At 44.7% G+C, this 12457-nt stretch overlaps 2 protein-coding genes across 3 annotated transcripts; both read right to left on the reverse strand.

The window, feature by feature from the left end:
- Positions 1 to 716: 716 nt before the first annotated feature.
- On the reverse strand, positions 717 to 2536 carry LOC113026156 (protein C19orf12 homolog). 2 transcript variants are annotated; one of them, XM_026174741.1, is made up of 3 exons: positions 2343 to 2536; positions 1796 to 1897; positions 717 to 1050 (listed from the first exon to the last, which is right to left on the reverse strand). In XM_026174741.1, exons 2-3 carry the CDS (start codon positions 1881 to 1883, stop codon positions 812 to 814), a joined length of 327 nt encoding a protein of 108 aa, XP_026030526.1. In that variant the 5' UTR covers positions 1884 to 1897; positions 2343 to 2536; the 3' UTR covers positions 717 to 811. The 2 variants fall into 2 exon arrangements, with proteins under 2 accessions (XP_026030526.1, XP_026030445.1); XM_026174660.1 differs by having other exon boundaries at positions 1796 to 1962.
- A 7398-nt stretch (positions 2537 to 9934) lies between these two features.
- Positions 9935 to 11051, reverse strand: LOC113026260 (protein C19orf12-like). Its single transcript, XM_026174867.1, has 3 exons — positions 10994 to 11051; positions 10706 to 10887; positions 9935 to 10345 (listed from the first exon to the last, which is right to left on the reverse strand). The coding sequence occupies exons 2-3, from the start codon at positions 10869 to 10871 to the stop codon at positions 10116 to 10118; spliced, it is 396 nt and encodes a 131-aa protein (XP_026030652.1). The 5' UTR covers positions 10872 to 10887; positions 10994 to 11051; the 3' UTR covers positions 9935 to 10115.
- Between the last annotated feature and the right edge of the window lie 1406 nt (positions 11052 to 12457).

Raw genomic sequence — 12457 nt, forward strand, 5'->3', positions numbered from 1 at the left:
GGTTTAGACAGTTTCATTGGGATCCAAATAATTATCAGCCAAACTGTCCTGTTTTTGTTTTTTAATTTATCCCGTCCGATAACAGGTGAGAACAATAAATGTATAATTTTCTGTTGTAACCCACAGACTGAACCACAGTGTAACGACACTCATCTTTCACCTTTTCACTAAAGTCAAACGTCACTTCCACCTCTAGTTGGTTGTAATGGAGGCGGAGTCAGCTGGGTCCACTCTCCCTGCCCAGCGCGTGCTAGATCCCGTCGGGGATAGCCACCGTGGGACACCCCCGCATGTAGAGAAACTTTTAACATGAAATTTTGAGTCACAAAGACAGAAAAGAAAATGTTATTTCCATGTAACTGTCATGCTGCGTTAAACAAATGTGACAAGTTTTATCACGAATACAAAAATATGAAATAAATAAATTTGCAGATGGTACTCGAATTATAACTCCCAAAGTCATTTTGTTCAGTATGTGCGTGACTTTGATTTCAACCTACTCTACCTACAGTTTCAAGTAGATCTTAAACTGAACCGGCAGCTTGTATCACTTCATCGGGTCTTTCAGCATCATCGTCGGCTGCACGTGTACATCCATAATGTACACGTGCAGCGCTGCACCTTCAATCATTATAATGCGAACATTTGTGGAAACACAAAAAGGCTCATCAGTTTGTTTTATTTGAAAAAGATGAAGAAAGATTTTCTCTCCTCTGTGTGCTTCAGGGTTCAACATGAAACCTCTTTATTCACAGAGACCTGACTGTCATGAAAAGTCTGCAGGCAGCCAGAACTCACGGCACACCTGTTCTCAGGTTAAAGTTTTCACCCTGCGCTTTAACTCATCAATGATTGCTTTCTTGAGAGGAATGTCTTTCATCACATAATCAATGAGGCCCTCTACAGTTTCCCATTTCAGATGAACTAAAATAGCCATGACTGATTTAAGGAGCTCGTCCAATTGAGCAGGAGGCATCTCGCGCAGGATCTGAGGCAGAGGCTTGAAATCGTCACTGGTCTTCCAGCTGTAGATGCCTCCGATGGCTGCACCTGGAAGACAAGAGGGTGGATGGAGAGTCACATATGTTGCTTTAGGAGCTGTTTCTCTTCATTCCTCACCATGGAAATGGCCACTGTGTTGATTCGTGTTATATTTTTGACGGATTATTTGAATCAAGTTTCCAGTTAGAAATATTTCTGCCTGTCTTGAAGAGGATGTTGTAATAGTAATTTTACAATGTATGTTGAAGAGATATTACTGCCCTCTGTTGGTGTGTCTGTGCATTACAAGCAATAAAAGGTGTTCGTTAAAAACATCAGAGGAGACTGAGAGTAAATTATATCTGATGGGACTGAGGTTCAAGTTCATCGCATGACTGCTAAAATGCTTCGGTCCCCTCAACTCCACAAAGCTTCAAAGAATTTTCACTTCATTGCAACTTATGTGTTGGTTTGGTTCAACAGTTTCCCAGCAGAGAGCAGAGCGATGGAGACTCAAAGTTTACCGCTCACAGTTTGCTGATCTGCACTTAAATGGACAAAAAGTTCACGTACAGCAGTTTATATTTTTGAAGTTGAGAAGTTAAAGCTCTGTGTGAGGGATCGTTTTCTCCCAATTCCACATACCTATAGATTTTTTGAACATGGCAGTCTATCAGTCCAATAACCCAATAAAATAAAAAATCTGATTGATTTTGTCCAAGTTCTCACTGTGTCCTCGATTCTTTCGTTTCATTTGGCCCGATCATCAGCTGCTTTAATGTCTGCTTCACAAATGGATAATTGATGTACTCACCCACAGCAAACCCCGGAGGTCCACCAACCAGCCCACCAACAACCGCACATCCTCCGGTCTTAATTCCTCCTTTCACCGAGTTCTTCATGGTGACCTTGAGATCTGGCTCAGACCATAATTTGTCGAGCAGTTGTTGGAGATCTTTTTTTATTTTGTCGTTCATCTTACTGATGAAGTATTTGGGTAAAATTCTGTCAGTTTCTGCCTGGATGTAACTGTGATGTAATTTTACTGTCAGAACAAATTCAGTTTTATTCATAAAGCAGCAAATCACATCAGGCCTGTAAGGTCCAAGCAGCAGACGTTCAGTCTAATATTTAATCAGAAGAAAAATATTCAGATTTATTTGTAATCATTGATAATATTTTTGACTGTTGATTCATGTCGCGAACTTTTAAAAAGCACTCCTGACTCGTCCACAGCAGTTAAAGTTAAAATAAGCTAATATAGACGACATGGATCAGCTGGTGCGATCAACAATGACTGATCAAGTTTAAGTGACAAGTAGCAGAAAGACAGAAAAGCTGTAATGATCTATGTTTCTTACCTTTGCTGTCCTGAGAGGAATGAAGCACGAGCACAAACACACACCTTTATAGCAGGTGTGTGTTTGTGTGTGAGGTGTCAGTGTGTGAGTTTCAGTTTCATTATTTCCATCATACAACTATAAATACTGCAATACTTTCATCAGTGACTGCAAAATGTCTGAAATGATTTGAAGCTTTGTAGTTTGAGCTCAGGAGCTCTGTTGGCCTTTTGGCTGCCCCTCCCTCAGCCTCCACTCCAGGTGCTGCTCATGAGCATCGTCTGATTGTTGGGTTCCTCTCCAGCGTTGCAGGGTCTTTACAGCCTTACAGTTTAAAGCTGCTGGAGGCGACTGCAGTTGTGAATTGGTGCCGTGCAGTAAAAGTGAAATGAATTTAAAGTTACAGATAAGCACAGATGTGTGCTCAGCTGGATTTCAGCTTCACACCAGGGTCTAAATCCACACTCTTCTGTCGCGCTGACACAAAAACACCTTTTATTCTTCACTTTTTGCTGAATGTTACTGGAGCGGTTTGTCTCGTCTCAGTTTGACAGAAGGATCCAGCACCATCACTCCGCCCTGACATCACTGATGTCGGCTGTTGTCTCTGTGAATGCTGGAAGAACACACTGGGAATTTTTCACTCGCAGACGTCTGCTTTTGTTTGTGGGCTCATTCCAGAGACCAGGTTCAGGTAAATATCTGAGGGTTTTCATCCTGAGATGAAACTCCAGGTTTCTGTTCAGGAACAAGAGCTGACCTAAACTCATCAGCGTCTGAAGATTAAAGCCAAAACTGAAGGTCCTTAAACCTGCACTCTTTTTAACGGTCAGCAGGGGGCGGTGGATAGCACGGCACGTGGTTAAAATAAGAGGCTGGAGGCACAGAGAGCCAGTGCTGATGAACACAAATAAATGATGCAGCTCAGCGGGGGAGATGGATTCAACAGCAGCCTCTGATGGTAACTCTTACAGACTGCTGCGCACAGCCCGGCTTCTTTCACTACAAATGTTGGATGAACACGATCAGAGCCGACTGAAGACTCTGATTGGCTCTTCTGGAACAGAAACAGAAAGAATCTGATAAACCTGCTTTCTGGAGCAGCGCCTGGCATTTACCGGAAACCTGAAGCTCACTCGCCTTCATATTAAACAAGCAAACAAAAACTTTAAGCTCTGACTTGGTGACCAGCATTTTGTTTAGTTCATTCATTCACTGACTAACAGATGAGTTGGTATCATAATCGTTTTTGAGACAATAAGAAATGAAAGTACCCTGATCGAGTCACATCTGTGCCGTGTGCTTCTGAACTGTAGGTGTTTACGGCGTCTCGGTGCTTCCAACAGACGCTCCAAACATCCAAACCTGTGTGATCACGTTACCCACTCTGTGAGGTGTAAGGACCCTGCCAGTGTTCATTAGTGTCTTAATATAAACCCATTTACCATATTAGCACATCGGTTTCATTTCTTCAGGACGTTACTGGACTGGTTTATCTCGTGTTACTCGTACAAACCAAACCGGACCCTTAACACCGGAACAACTGTCACATGTTAGGAATTTTCACTTTCAATGTGAAACGATATTTCACGCCAGCCGACACCTTCGGTTGGATACTTCTTTAGCTTTATACGCACGTCTTTCAGGACTGGGTGTTTTTCTTTCTTTCTTTTTTTTTGTAAGCCCCACAAGATGGAAAAAGCCTCGTATCAGTTTGTGTATTTTCTGTCAAAATTGGTGCACGGTGTACACATGTTGAGAGATTTGTAACTGGCATTATACCTCTACCAAGCATAGCCCAGATCAATTGCTTCAAACCTGAAAACATATGTTCAATACATCATTTTGGGATAAACTGTGAAGTATGATGCGTCTCTAAGGCATTTTTCTCTGTAAAGCTGATAAACAAGAAGCCCTGATGCGTTTCTCATGATTTCTTTTTTTTTTTTTTTTGCCTGTCCCATTTGGTTCTTTAGCCGTCAGAATTGTTGTCTGAAGACCAACAAGGAGACCCAATGGATTTACTTTGCCAAATGGACCATCACGGCCTTGCCGTATTGGTCCATTTGATCGACCTTTGTTGTTATTATTTATTTTATTTTATTTTCAGTTTTACAGACGGGACAGACATGACTGAGGGATAGGAAAGGGAGAAAGAAAGATGAAGGAAAACAAAAACAGAAGGGAAGAGGGACAGTGAGAAAGGGGACTTAAAAAGAGAAAGAAGAGAAAAAAAACCTCCTGGATCACCTGTTGAGAGAAAAAGAAGAGAAAACAAGCAAAAACAACAAAGCAACATACTAAACACAACACCATCACGTTAATCTAGCCAAGTGTAAACAGCAGTAAATACTAAATATTGAATGTTGTTGTGTAGCACGCAGGACCGACAGCGCACAATGTGCTTTGAGGTAGCAGCCAATAAAGGTGTAGTTTATGTCTATGAACAGTGAACACCTGTGTGCACACCTGTGTGGATCAGCGCGCTTGTATTCAAAAGGTTTCCACATGTAATGGTCTGCTAGAGGATGTAGAGAGCCATAGCCCCGTCCCCCAGGGCATGAAGAAGGCATGGAGGAGATCCAGGCTGCAGGCATCCAGAGGCCCCAGAGTGCGAGAGCCCAAGGAGGACCACCGGAGGAGCATCCGTGCCACCCTCCTGGGAAGAGCTGAGGAGAGCTGCCTGCCGGCTCTGCAGGCAGCCAGCTGTGCCAGAGTGAACCGAGCCACAGGCCCAGAGGCTGGAGGCCCGAGGGCCCCCTTTGCCCCGGAAGAGGCCTGACCGAGCAACAGGCACCAGGCCCCGCCAAGTAGTCACTGGGAGTGAGCTGGTACATACCTGAGCGCCCAGCCCCGGACACCAAGAACCACCAACGCAACCCCTGAGGGCATCAGTTACCAGCAGGGAGTGTGGTGAGGGGAGATAGGCCTTGGAGGGCCTGTGCCTGGTTTTAATGATGTCACAGTGTAGATTCCAGGTGCAACACCTGAGATCCTGAACCCTGAAGTGCAGGACCAGAAATGCTCCCGTAGTATTACGCTGTCATTTTAATGTTGGCTCAGCTACACCTTTAAAAGACTTCCTGTTAATGTTTGTGTCCTGATAACTTGTGTGACATGACCAGAAGTTCGAATATCGAGCTCCATGTACGAACAGTATTTCCTGCTCTCAGCACTTTTTTGTTAACTCTTTGTTGTCTAAGGAGCTTGGAAAGAAAAGCGTCTGGACACCTTAAGTTGCTTGAAGACGTTTCACCTCTCATCCAAGAAGCTTCTTCAGTTCTAAGGTCAAATGGTGGAGAGACCCAGATTTAAACCTAGTGGGAGATACCCCCCACAGAGGGACAAAAGGACCCCCTGATGATCCTCTAATCGCCTGAGCCAAGGTGTGAAACTGGGTGTGGGTCACAATCAGCCAGGGTTTCGGGTGTGTTCATTGTGAAACCTGGCTCCACCTTATCATGCGAATTCCTGAGGTCAGATGGCCCAGGATGTGAGTGGGCGTTAAGGCGTCTGGGGAGGATCTCAAAACTGGATTATAGATGGCAGAGAGTTGGTGTCGTAAACCACCGCCTCTGTTCAAAGATGGTCGCTCACAGTGCACATAAAAGGTTTCCTTCACTCCTCTTTCAAACCATCTGTCCTCTCTGTCCAAAATGTGAACATTGGCATCCTCAAAAGAGTGACCTTTGACCTTAAGATGCAGATGGACTGCTGTGGAGGTGGCTCTTCTATGTTGTGCCATGCGCTTGTGAAGTGGCTGTTTGGTCTCTCCAATGTAGAGGTCTGGTCATTCCTCGCTGCACTGTACAGCAAACACCACATTGTTAAGTCTGTGTGTTGGAGTTTTGTCTTTCGGGTGTTTGTGTCTGAGCGTGTTGCTGGGTCTGAAATGCACCGGGATGTCATTGATCCTGATTGGGACCCACACCCAGTTTCACACCTTGGCTCAGGCGATTAGAGGATCATCAAGGGTCCTTTTGTCCCTCTGTGGGGGGGAAACTCCCACTAGGTTTATATCTGGGACTCTCCACCATTTGACCTTAGAACTGAAGAAGCTTCTCGGATGAGAGGTGAAACGTCTTCAAGCAACTTAAAGAAGTCCAGACGCTTTTCTTTGCAAGCGCCTTTGACTACGATGACCTGGATGACTGAGAACCTTCACAGACTTAACTCTTTGTTCTGGATGTTGTCACAGAGAGGTGAAGGTGTTTTTTTGTGAGGAGCAGCCAATCATGAGTACTTTTTCTTAACCCCCTTGTTGTGTGCACCCCCACTGTTAAAGTGAATTGTTAAATGTTGTCATTTTTATGCTTACCATCTCTACATTGTTTCAACTCTGTGATCAAAGGAATTCCTTTGTCCCCCTCCCCAGCCTCTCGAGGTTCTGGGGAGGCTGTAGTGTTTTATCACAAGCACATCTATAAGACACAGGAGGAGGCAAAGTCTCTGTTCATGCTTCTCATCAGGGCCAGCTCGTCCATCTTATTCCGGAGTGAGCGTACATTGGAAAGGAAGATCCCAGGAAGAGCAGTTAGCAGTCCGCGTCTTCTCAGACGCACGAGTGCGCCGGCTCACTTTCCTGATCAAAGTCTGTAGTAAATTTGCTGCAAATGCGACAAATATTGGAAGTAAATCCACAGTGTTTTCTGGCATTTTCAACTCCTCACTGCAGGCATGTCATGTGCCTGCCTGCTTCAAGTCCTCCACCATAATCCCTGTCCCCAAGAAACCTAGGATCACTGGACTAAATGACTACAGACCCGTGGCTCTGACATCTGTGGTCATGAAGTCATTTGAGCGCCTGGTTCTCTCCTATCTCAAGACCCTCACGCCCCCCCTCCTGGACCCCCTGCAGTTTGCATATAGAGCCAACAGGTCTGTAGATGACGCCATCAACATGGCCCTACACTTCATCCTGTAGCATCTGGACTCCCCAGGAACCTACGCCAGGATCCTGTTTGTGGACTTCAGCTCTGCCTTCAACACCATCCTTCCAGACCATCTCCGAGGCAAGCTTTCCCAGATGAATGTGCCTGATCCCATCTGCCGGTGGATCACTGACTTCCTGACGGACAGGAAGCAGCACGTGAGGCTGGGAAAGAATGTCTCGGACTCCCGGACCATCAGCACCGGCTCCCCTCAGGGCTGTGTTCTTTCTCCTCTGCTCTTCTACCTGTACACCAACTGCTGCACCTCCACCCACCAGTCTGTCAAGCTAATCAAGTTTGCAGATGACACCACCGTTATTGGACTCATCTCGGACGGGGATGAGTCTGCCTACAGGAGGGAGGTTGAACGTCTGGTGTCCTGGTGCAGCCACAACAACCTGGTGCTGAATGCCCAGAAGACAGTGGAGATTATTGTGGACTTCAGGAAGCACACAGCTCCACTCCCCCCCATCATCCTGACTGACACCCCCATCACCTCTGTGGACTCATTCCGCTTCCTGGGTACCACCATCACCCAGGACCTGAAGTGGGAGCCCACCATCACCTCCGTCATCAAGAAAGCCCAGCAGAGGATGTACTTCCTGAGGCAGCTGAAGAAATTCAACCTGCCAACACGGACGATGATGCAGTTCTACACTGCAATCATCGAGTCCATCCTCACCTCCTCCATCACCATGTGGTACGCTGGAGCCACTATCAGGGACAAACAGAGACTGCAGCGTGTTGTGCGCTCTGCTGAGAAGGTGATTGGCTGCAGACTCCCATCTCTGCAGGACCTGTACACCTCCAGGACACTGGGGCGTGCAGCTCGGATCTCAGCTGACCCTTCTCACCCTGGACACAGTCTGTTTGACCTGCTCCCCTCAGGCAGGAGGCTCCAGTCCATTCCCACCAGAACCTCTCGCCATAAGAACAGTTTCTTCCCCTCTGCTGTTGGACTCATGAACAATAACCGTATGACTGTCCCCACCACTAACACATGACCCTACGCTGTGTTCACTGCATCATTCCATGTTTGGCACTGATCACCACCTGCACTCATGTATATATCATGTATATATCTATCTACTTAGCACTTTTAATTCTTATTTTTATGTCTATTTAAGCGTTATCTGACAGTATGTTTGCACTAAGCACCGCAGCAATTTCCTAATGTTGTAAACCTGCTCAACATTTGGCAATAAAACCCTTTCTGATTCTGATTCTGATTCTGATCCTTGTGAAGGTTTGTTTCATGTTTGGTAAGCTTCCTGCCCTTTTTATGGCTTCACTGTGTTGTGTATGGTGAACCAATACAGGAATTGAACCATACATTGGGTGTGGGGGAGATTACCCTCTTTATGACCAGGATGTTGTTAGAAACAGTTGTGATCAGGAAGTCACGCACACAGAGACACACACAGACATTCTTGCACACGTGCACACACACATTCTCACATGCATGTCCTTCACGGGAATAAGTCCCAGGGTCAGTGGGGTCTAAGTTTAGACCCAACACCCACCCTACTTTAGTGTTCTGGTCACAATTGACCAGTTAGTCTTAACAGCTCTTAAATTAACATAAGAAACGTCAGTTCAGTGGGCCATTCAGGGGGTTGGAGGCCAAATGGGGTGGAGGTTGGATTCCAATTCATTTTCTATGGTGTTTTCTATGGCCGGGAACATTAGAGATGTAACAAAGTTGATTAAAACGTTCAAAATTCAACTAAAGAGGTGCTTATCACTTTCATATAGTGCATACTGTGGAGGATGTCATAAGACCCATAGGCAATCGGATGTAAAACACAATATTTATGGGTTTTATCATTTGTAAATTGGTCAGATTTGACCCAAACATGACAGGAAGGTAGGGGGAGGAGCTAAAAGCGCTTCTTTCAGATGCAATGAGCTGAGTGGTTGCACTGAGGCCCAGGATCAGATACAGACTGTGAATCGGAGCTTAAATGAGCAGAATGGATTACCTTTAAATGTTCCATTTAATGTAAAAACCTGAAGAACAAGTTCAGATACTTGTATTCTCAGTCAGTGCGCAGTGTAATGGTACAGAGAAATTGCAGACCTCAGAATGGACATCCTGTCTTCTCTCTGGTTTCACACTGAAGTGTTTGCAGGATTTCTGCTGGACTGGTCTGATTACACTCTCAGTGTTTCACTGAAACACAAGCTTTTCTGCTTCATCTTGTTCACACACTTCAGCCCAAACATTCAGCTCAGATCTCGTGTATCACCTCGAAGTTCTTAAGATTTCACGGGAAACCTAAAGCTCTTTATCACCTTTGCTTTTAACTGCACCCTTTGGTTACACCTGGTCTGACCTTTCAGCTTCATTCAAACAACTTTAACATCTGAGTTTGTTGAATGTGGGTAAGCTGGTCATGTGCTGCGTGTGGATTTTACACTCGTTTTTTTTCCATAAACGTGCTGTTGATGTTCTTCAGCTGCACCTTCTGACGTTTCTTTGTCTTCCAAACCCAAAAAGGCGAGCAGGGAGCTAAAGATGAACATGCCGGAGGAAACTGATGTCTGACCTTTAGGAGCTGTTGGTCTGAGAAAACCGGCTGCCAACTTCAAGTATAATTCTCCATATTTTACATTTGCACAGTATGTGGAGTACTTTATTCAGGAGAATGAAATCATTTGTAAGGACACAAAAATGTTCAGCAGTTTTTTTCTTTTATTTGAATCAGAGTGAAGAAAATACATTGACTTTCTACTCCGGCACAGATTATCTCTAATTTATGTTTCTAACTGAGAAATACGTCTGGTTAAAATTCACTGACTGTGTTTGTCCATCACGAAGGCCAACACACACACAGAGTCATAAATGTTAAGACGCCTGTTCTCACATTAACATTCCGATTAACAAATTGATAATTGTGGTCTTGAGATCAGGATTTCTCATCACTTTATCAATGAGGTCTTCAGCAGTTTTCCACACCAGGCCACGTAAATGTCGCCTGATTGCGTTGAAGAGCTCTCTCCTCTGGTCATCAGTCATCTCCCCCAGGATCTCAGGCACAGACTTGAACTTTTTACTGGTCAGCCAGCTGGAGAGGCCACCAATGACTCCACCTAGGAGACACAGAAGAGAGGGTGAATGGAAAGTCAGAACCAGGTTTGGTATCCAGTCTTGTTTCCACAAAAAGGTTAAGTGTTTGAATTATCCCAAATAAAAACATCAGAAAACACAGCTGAGGATTTTTATCTGTTTAATAATAGATTTATATTTACTGTGAACAAGTTTCGTAAAAGCCAAAGAAAAATGATCCGATTTATGGTTTTGTCCCCGTATGTGTTTCTCCTCCATGTTATCTGTTCAGATAGGGTTAGGGTCTCATTGTTCAGAAACAATGACTTTATTTTGTTTTTATTTTCTTAGTATTACCCACTGTAGGAACAGTTCCCTCTTATCTGGATCATTCATTCACTCACCAACAGCAAACCCCACAGGTCCAAAGAGAGCCGCGCATACTAATGTGCATCCTCCCGTCACAACTGTTCCTTTGAGGAGGCGCATCCAGGTGTTTCTCAGCTCTCTCTCTACATCAGGTGATAATTCATGAATCAGTTTTTCGATATGTTCATCTTTCGCTTCCATCTTCTTGGTGAATCTCCTGTAAGAGAAAAATATGATAACTGATCACCGAGAAGTTCCTATGAACTAAAACAGAATACACATCCATATTAATAATGCAGCATGAATAAGAATAAACGTCTTACCGTGCTGTCCTGAGTGTGCGAGCTGATAATCTGCTGTGCACAGAAACACTGACCTGAGCATCCCGCTTCCACTTTATATCAAGATGTCTGTGGGGCGGGTGAAGGTGTAAGTGGCTTCCAGTTCTTCTTAAGTTTCATTATTACCTGGATTGTCTCTGCAAACATCCAGTACATAATGCTGAAAATGTGCTGGTTTGTCCTGTTTTACTCGTACAAACCAAACCGGACCCTTAACACCGGAACAACTGTCACATGTTAGGAATTTTCACTTTCAATGTGAAACGATATTTCACGCCAGCCGACACCTTCTGTTGGATACTTCTTTAGCTTTATACGCACGTCTTTCAGGACTGGTTTTAATGATGTCACAGTGAGACTCCAGGTGCAGCAGTGCAGAGGAACACCTGAGATCCTGAACCCTGAAGCTCACCTACACATAAGTATGAACTTTGGACTTTTACAGTGCAAAGCCAGAGACGCTCTCGTACTATTACTTTGTCATTTTAATGTTGTGTCATAACAGCAAAGCTGTGTCAGGTAAATCACTCCTCCAGTTTAAATGAGCCGCACTGACAGAAGCAGGGATTGGTGCTTTGTGGCCTGTGAGGCCGGGTCAGGACAGGTGTGCCCACCTGTTGGTGCCATACTCTACACCCTTCTGCTGCTGATCAGTGTGCTGTGACCCTTAAGCTGTGATAACCTTTGCATTAAGATATGTGGTCCAGTATTAAAGATGAACAGTCCATAAATATCTTTGTTGGGTCCACGTGACACTAATTCTCTGCAACAGCTACAAGAGCATCTTCTGTGCAAACTGACGTGGGTCCAGTTTACCTTTCACCTCACTAAGAACACGATCTCTTCTTTAAAGCTATTCATTGCAATGGATTTGTTTTTGGTACAGGACCTTATGAGGACGCCCAGGCTACGAGACCAGCGTGGACCATAAGAGATTTGGGACTGGTGTCTAAAGACAAAGCTAAGCTCTTTCCTACACTCCCACGATCCTACCAGTTAATCCATCAGGCTACCTGCTTCTGTAATACTGACCTTTCTAAAGGTTCCTCCCTGCTCAGACACAAGCTGCTCCATAATGTAGCTCTGTTACCTACTGAAGTCAATATTCCAGCTGCACAGCTTCATAGGAAGTGAGTCAGCTGAAAACATCTGGAGCATCAGCAACAGGACGCAGCAGAGCCAGGACTGCTGCCCTCCTCAGCTCACAGACCATCACAGGCTGATGTTGAAGAAGAGGAAGCATGGAGCTGTCCCACTTTACAGATGTGTCGCTGCCATCAGAGTTTCTCATTTTAAACATTTGATGTGTTTTCTGTTCTACTCAGAATAAAATCTGAGTTTATGAGATTTGGTAGATACCAAAAACAGCTCAAGCTGATTTCTGATTTGGTGAAAATTGGGTCAAAGTCAACCAAATATGAAGATCAGTAAAAAACTTTATATTGC

This window comes from Astatotilapia calliptera, chromosome 1 (genome assembly GCF_900246225.1).
Source record: "Astatotilapia calliptera chromosome 1, fAstCal1.2, whole genome shotgun sequence".
In the NCBI taxonomy this organism is placed as follows: domain Eukaryota; kingdom Metazoa; phylum Chordata; class Actinopteri; order Cichliformes; family Cichlidae; genus Astatotilapia; species Astatotilapia calliptera.

Coding starts and splice junctions, on each gene's coding strand:
- LOC113026156 (XM_026174660.1), bottom strand. CDS start 1,958: ATGAACGACAAAATAAAAAAAGATCTCCAACAACTGCTCGACAAATTA. Junction 1,051..1,795: donor ACCTCCGGGGTTTGCTGTGG/GTGAGTACATCA, acceptor CTTGTCTTCCAG/GTGCAGCCATCGGAGGCATC.
- LOC113026260 (XM_026174867.1), bottom strand. CDS start 10,871: ATGGAAGCGAAAGATGAACATATCGAAAAACTGATTCATGAATTATCA. Junction 10,346..10,705: donor ACCTGTGGGGTTTGCTGTTG/GTGAGTGAATGA, acceptor TGTGTCTCCTAG/GTGGAGTCATTGGTGGCCTC.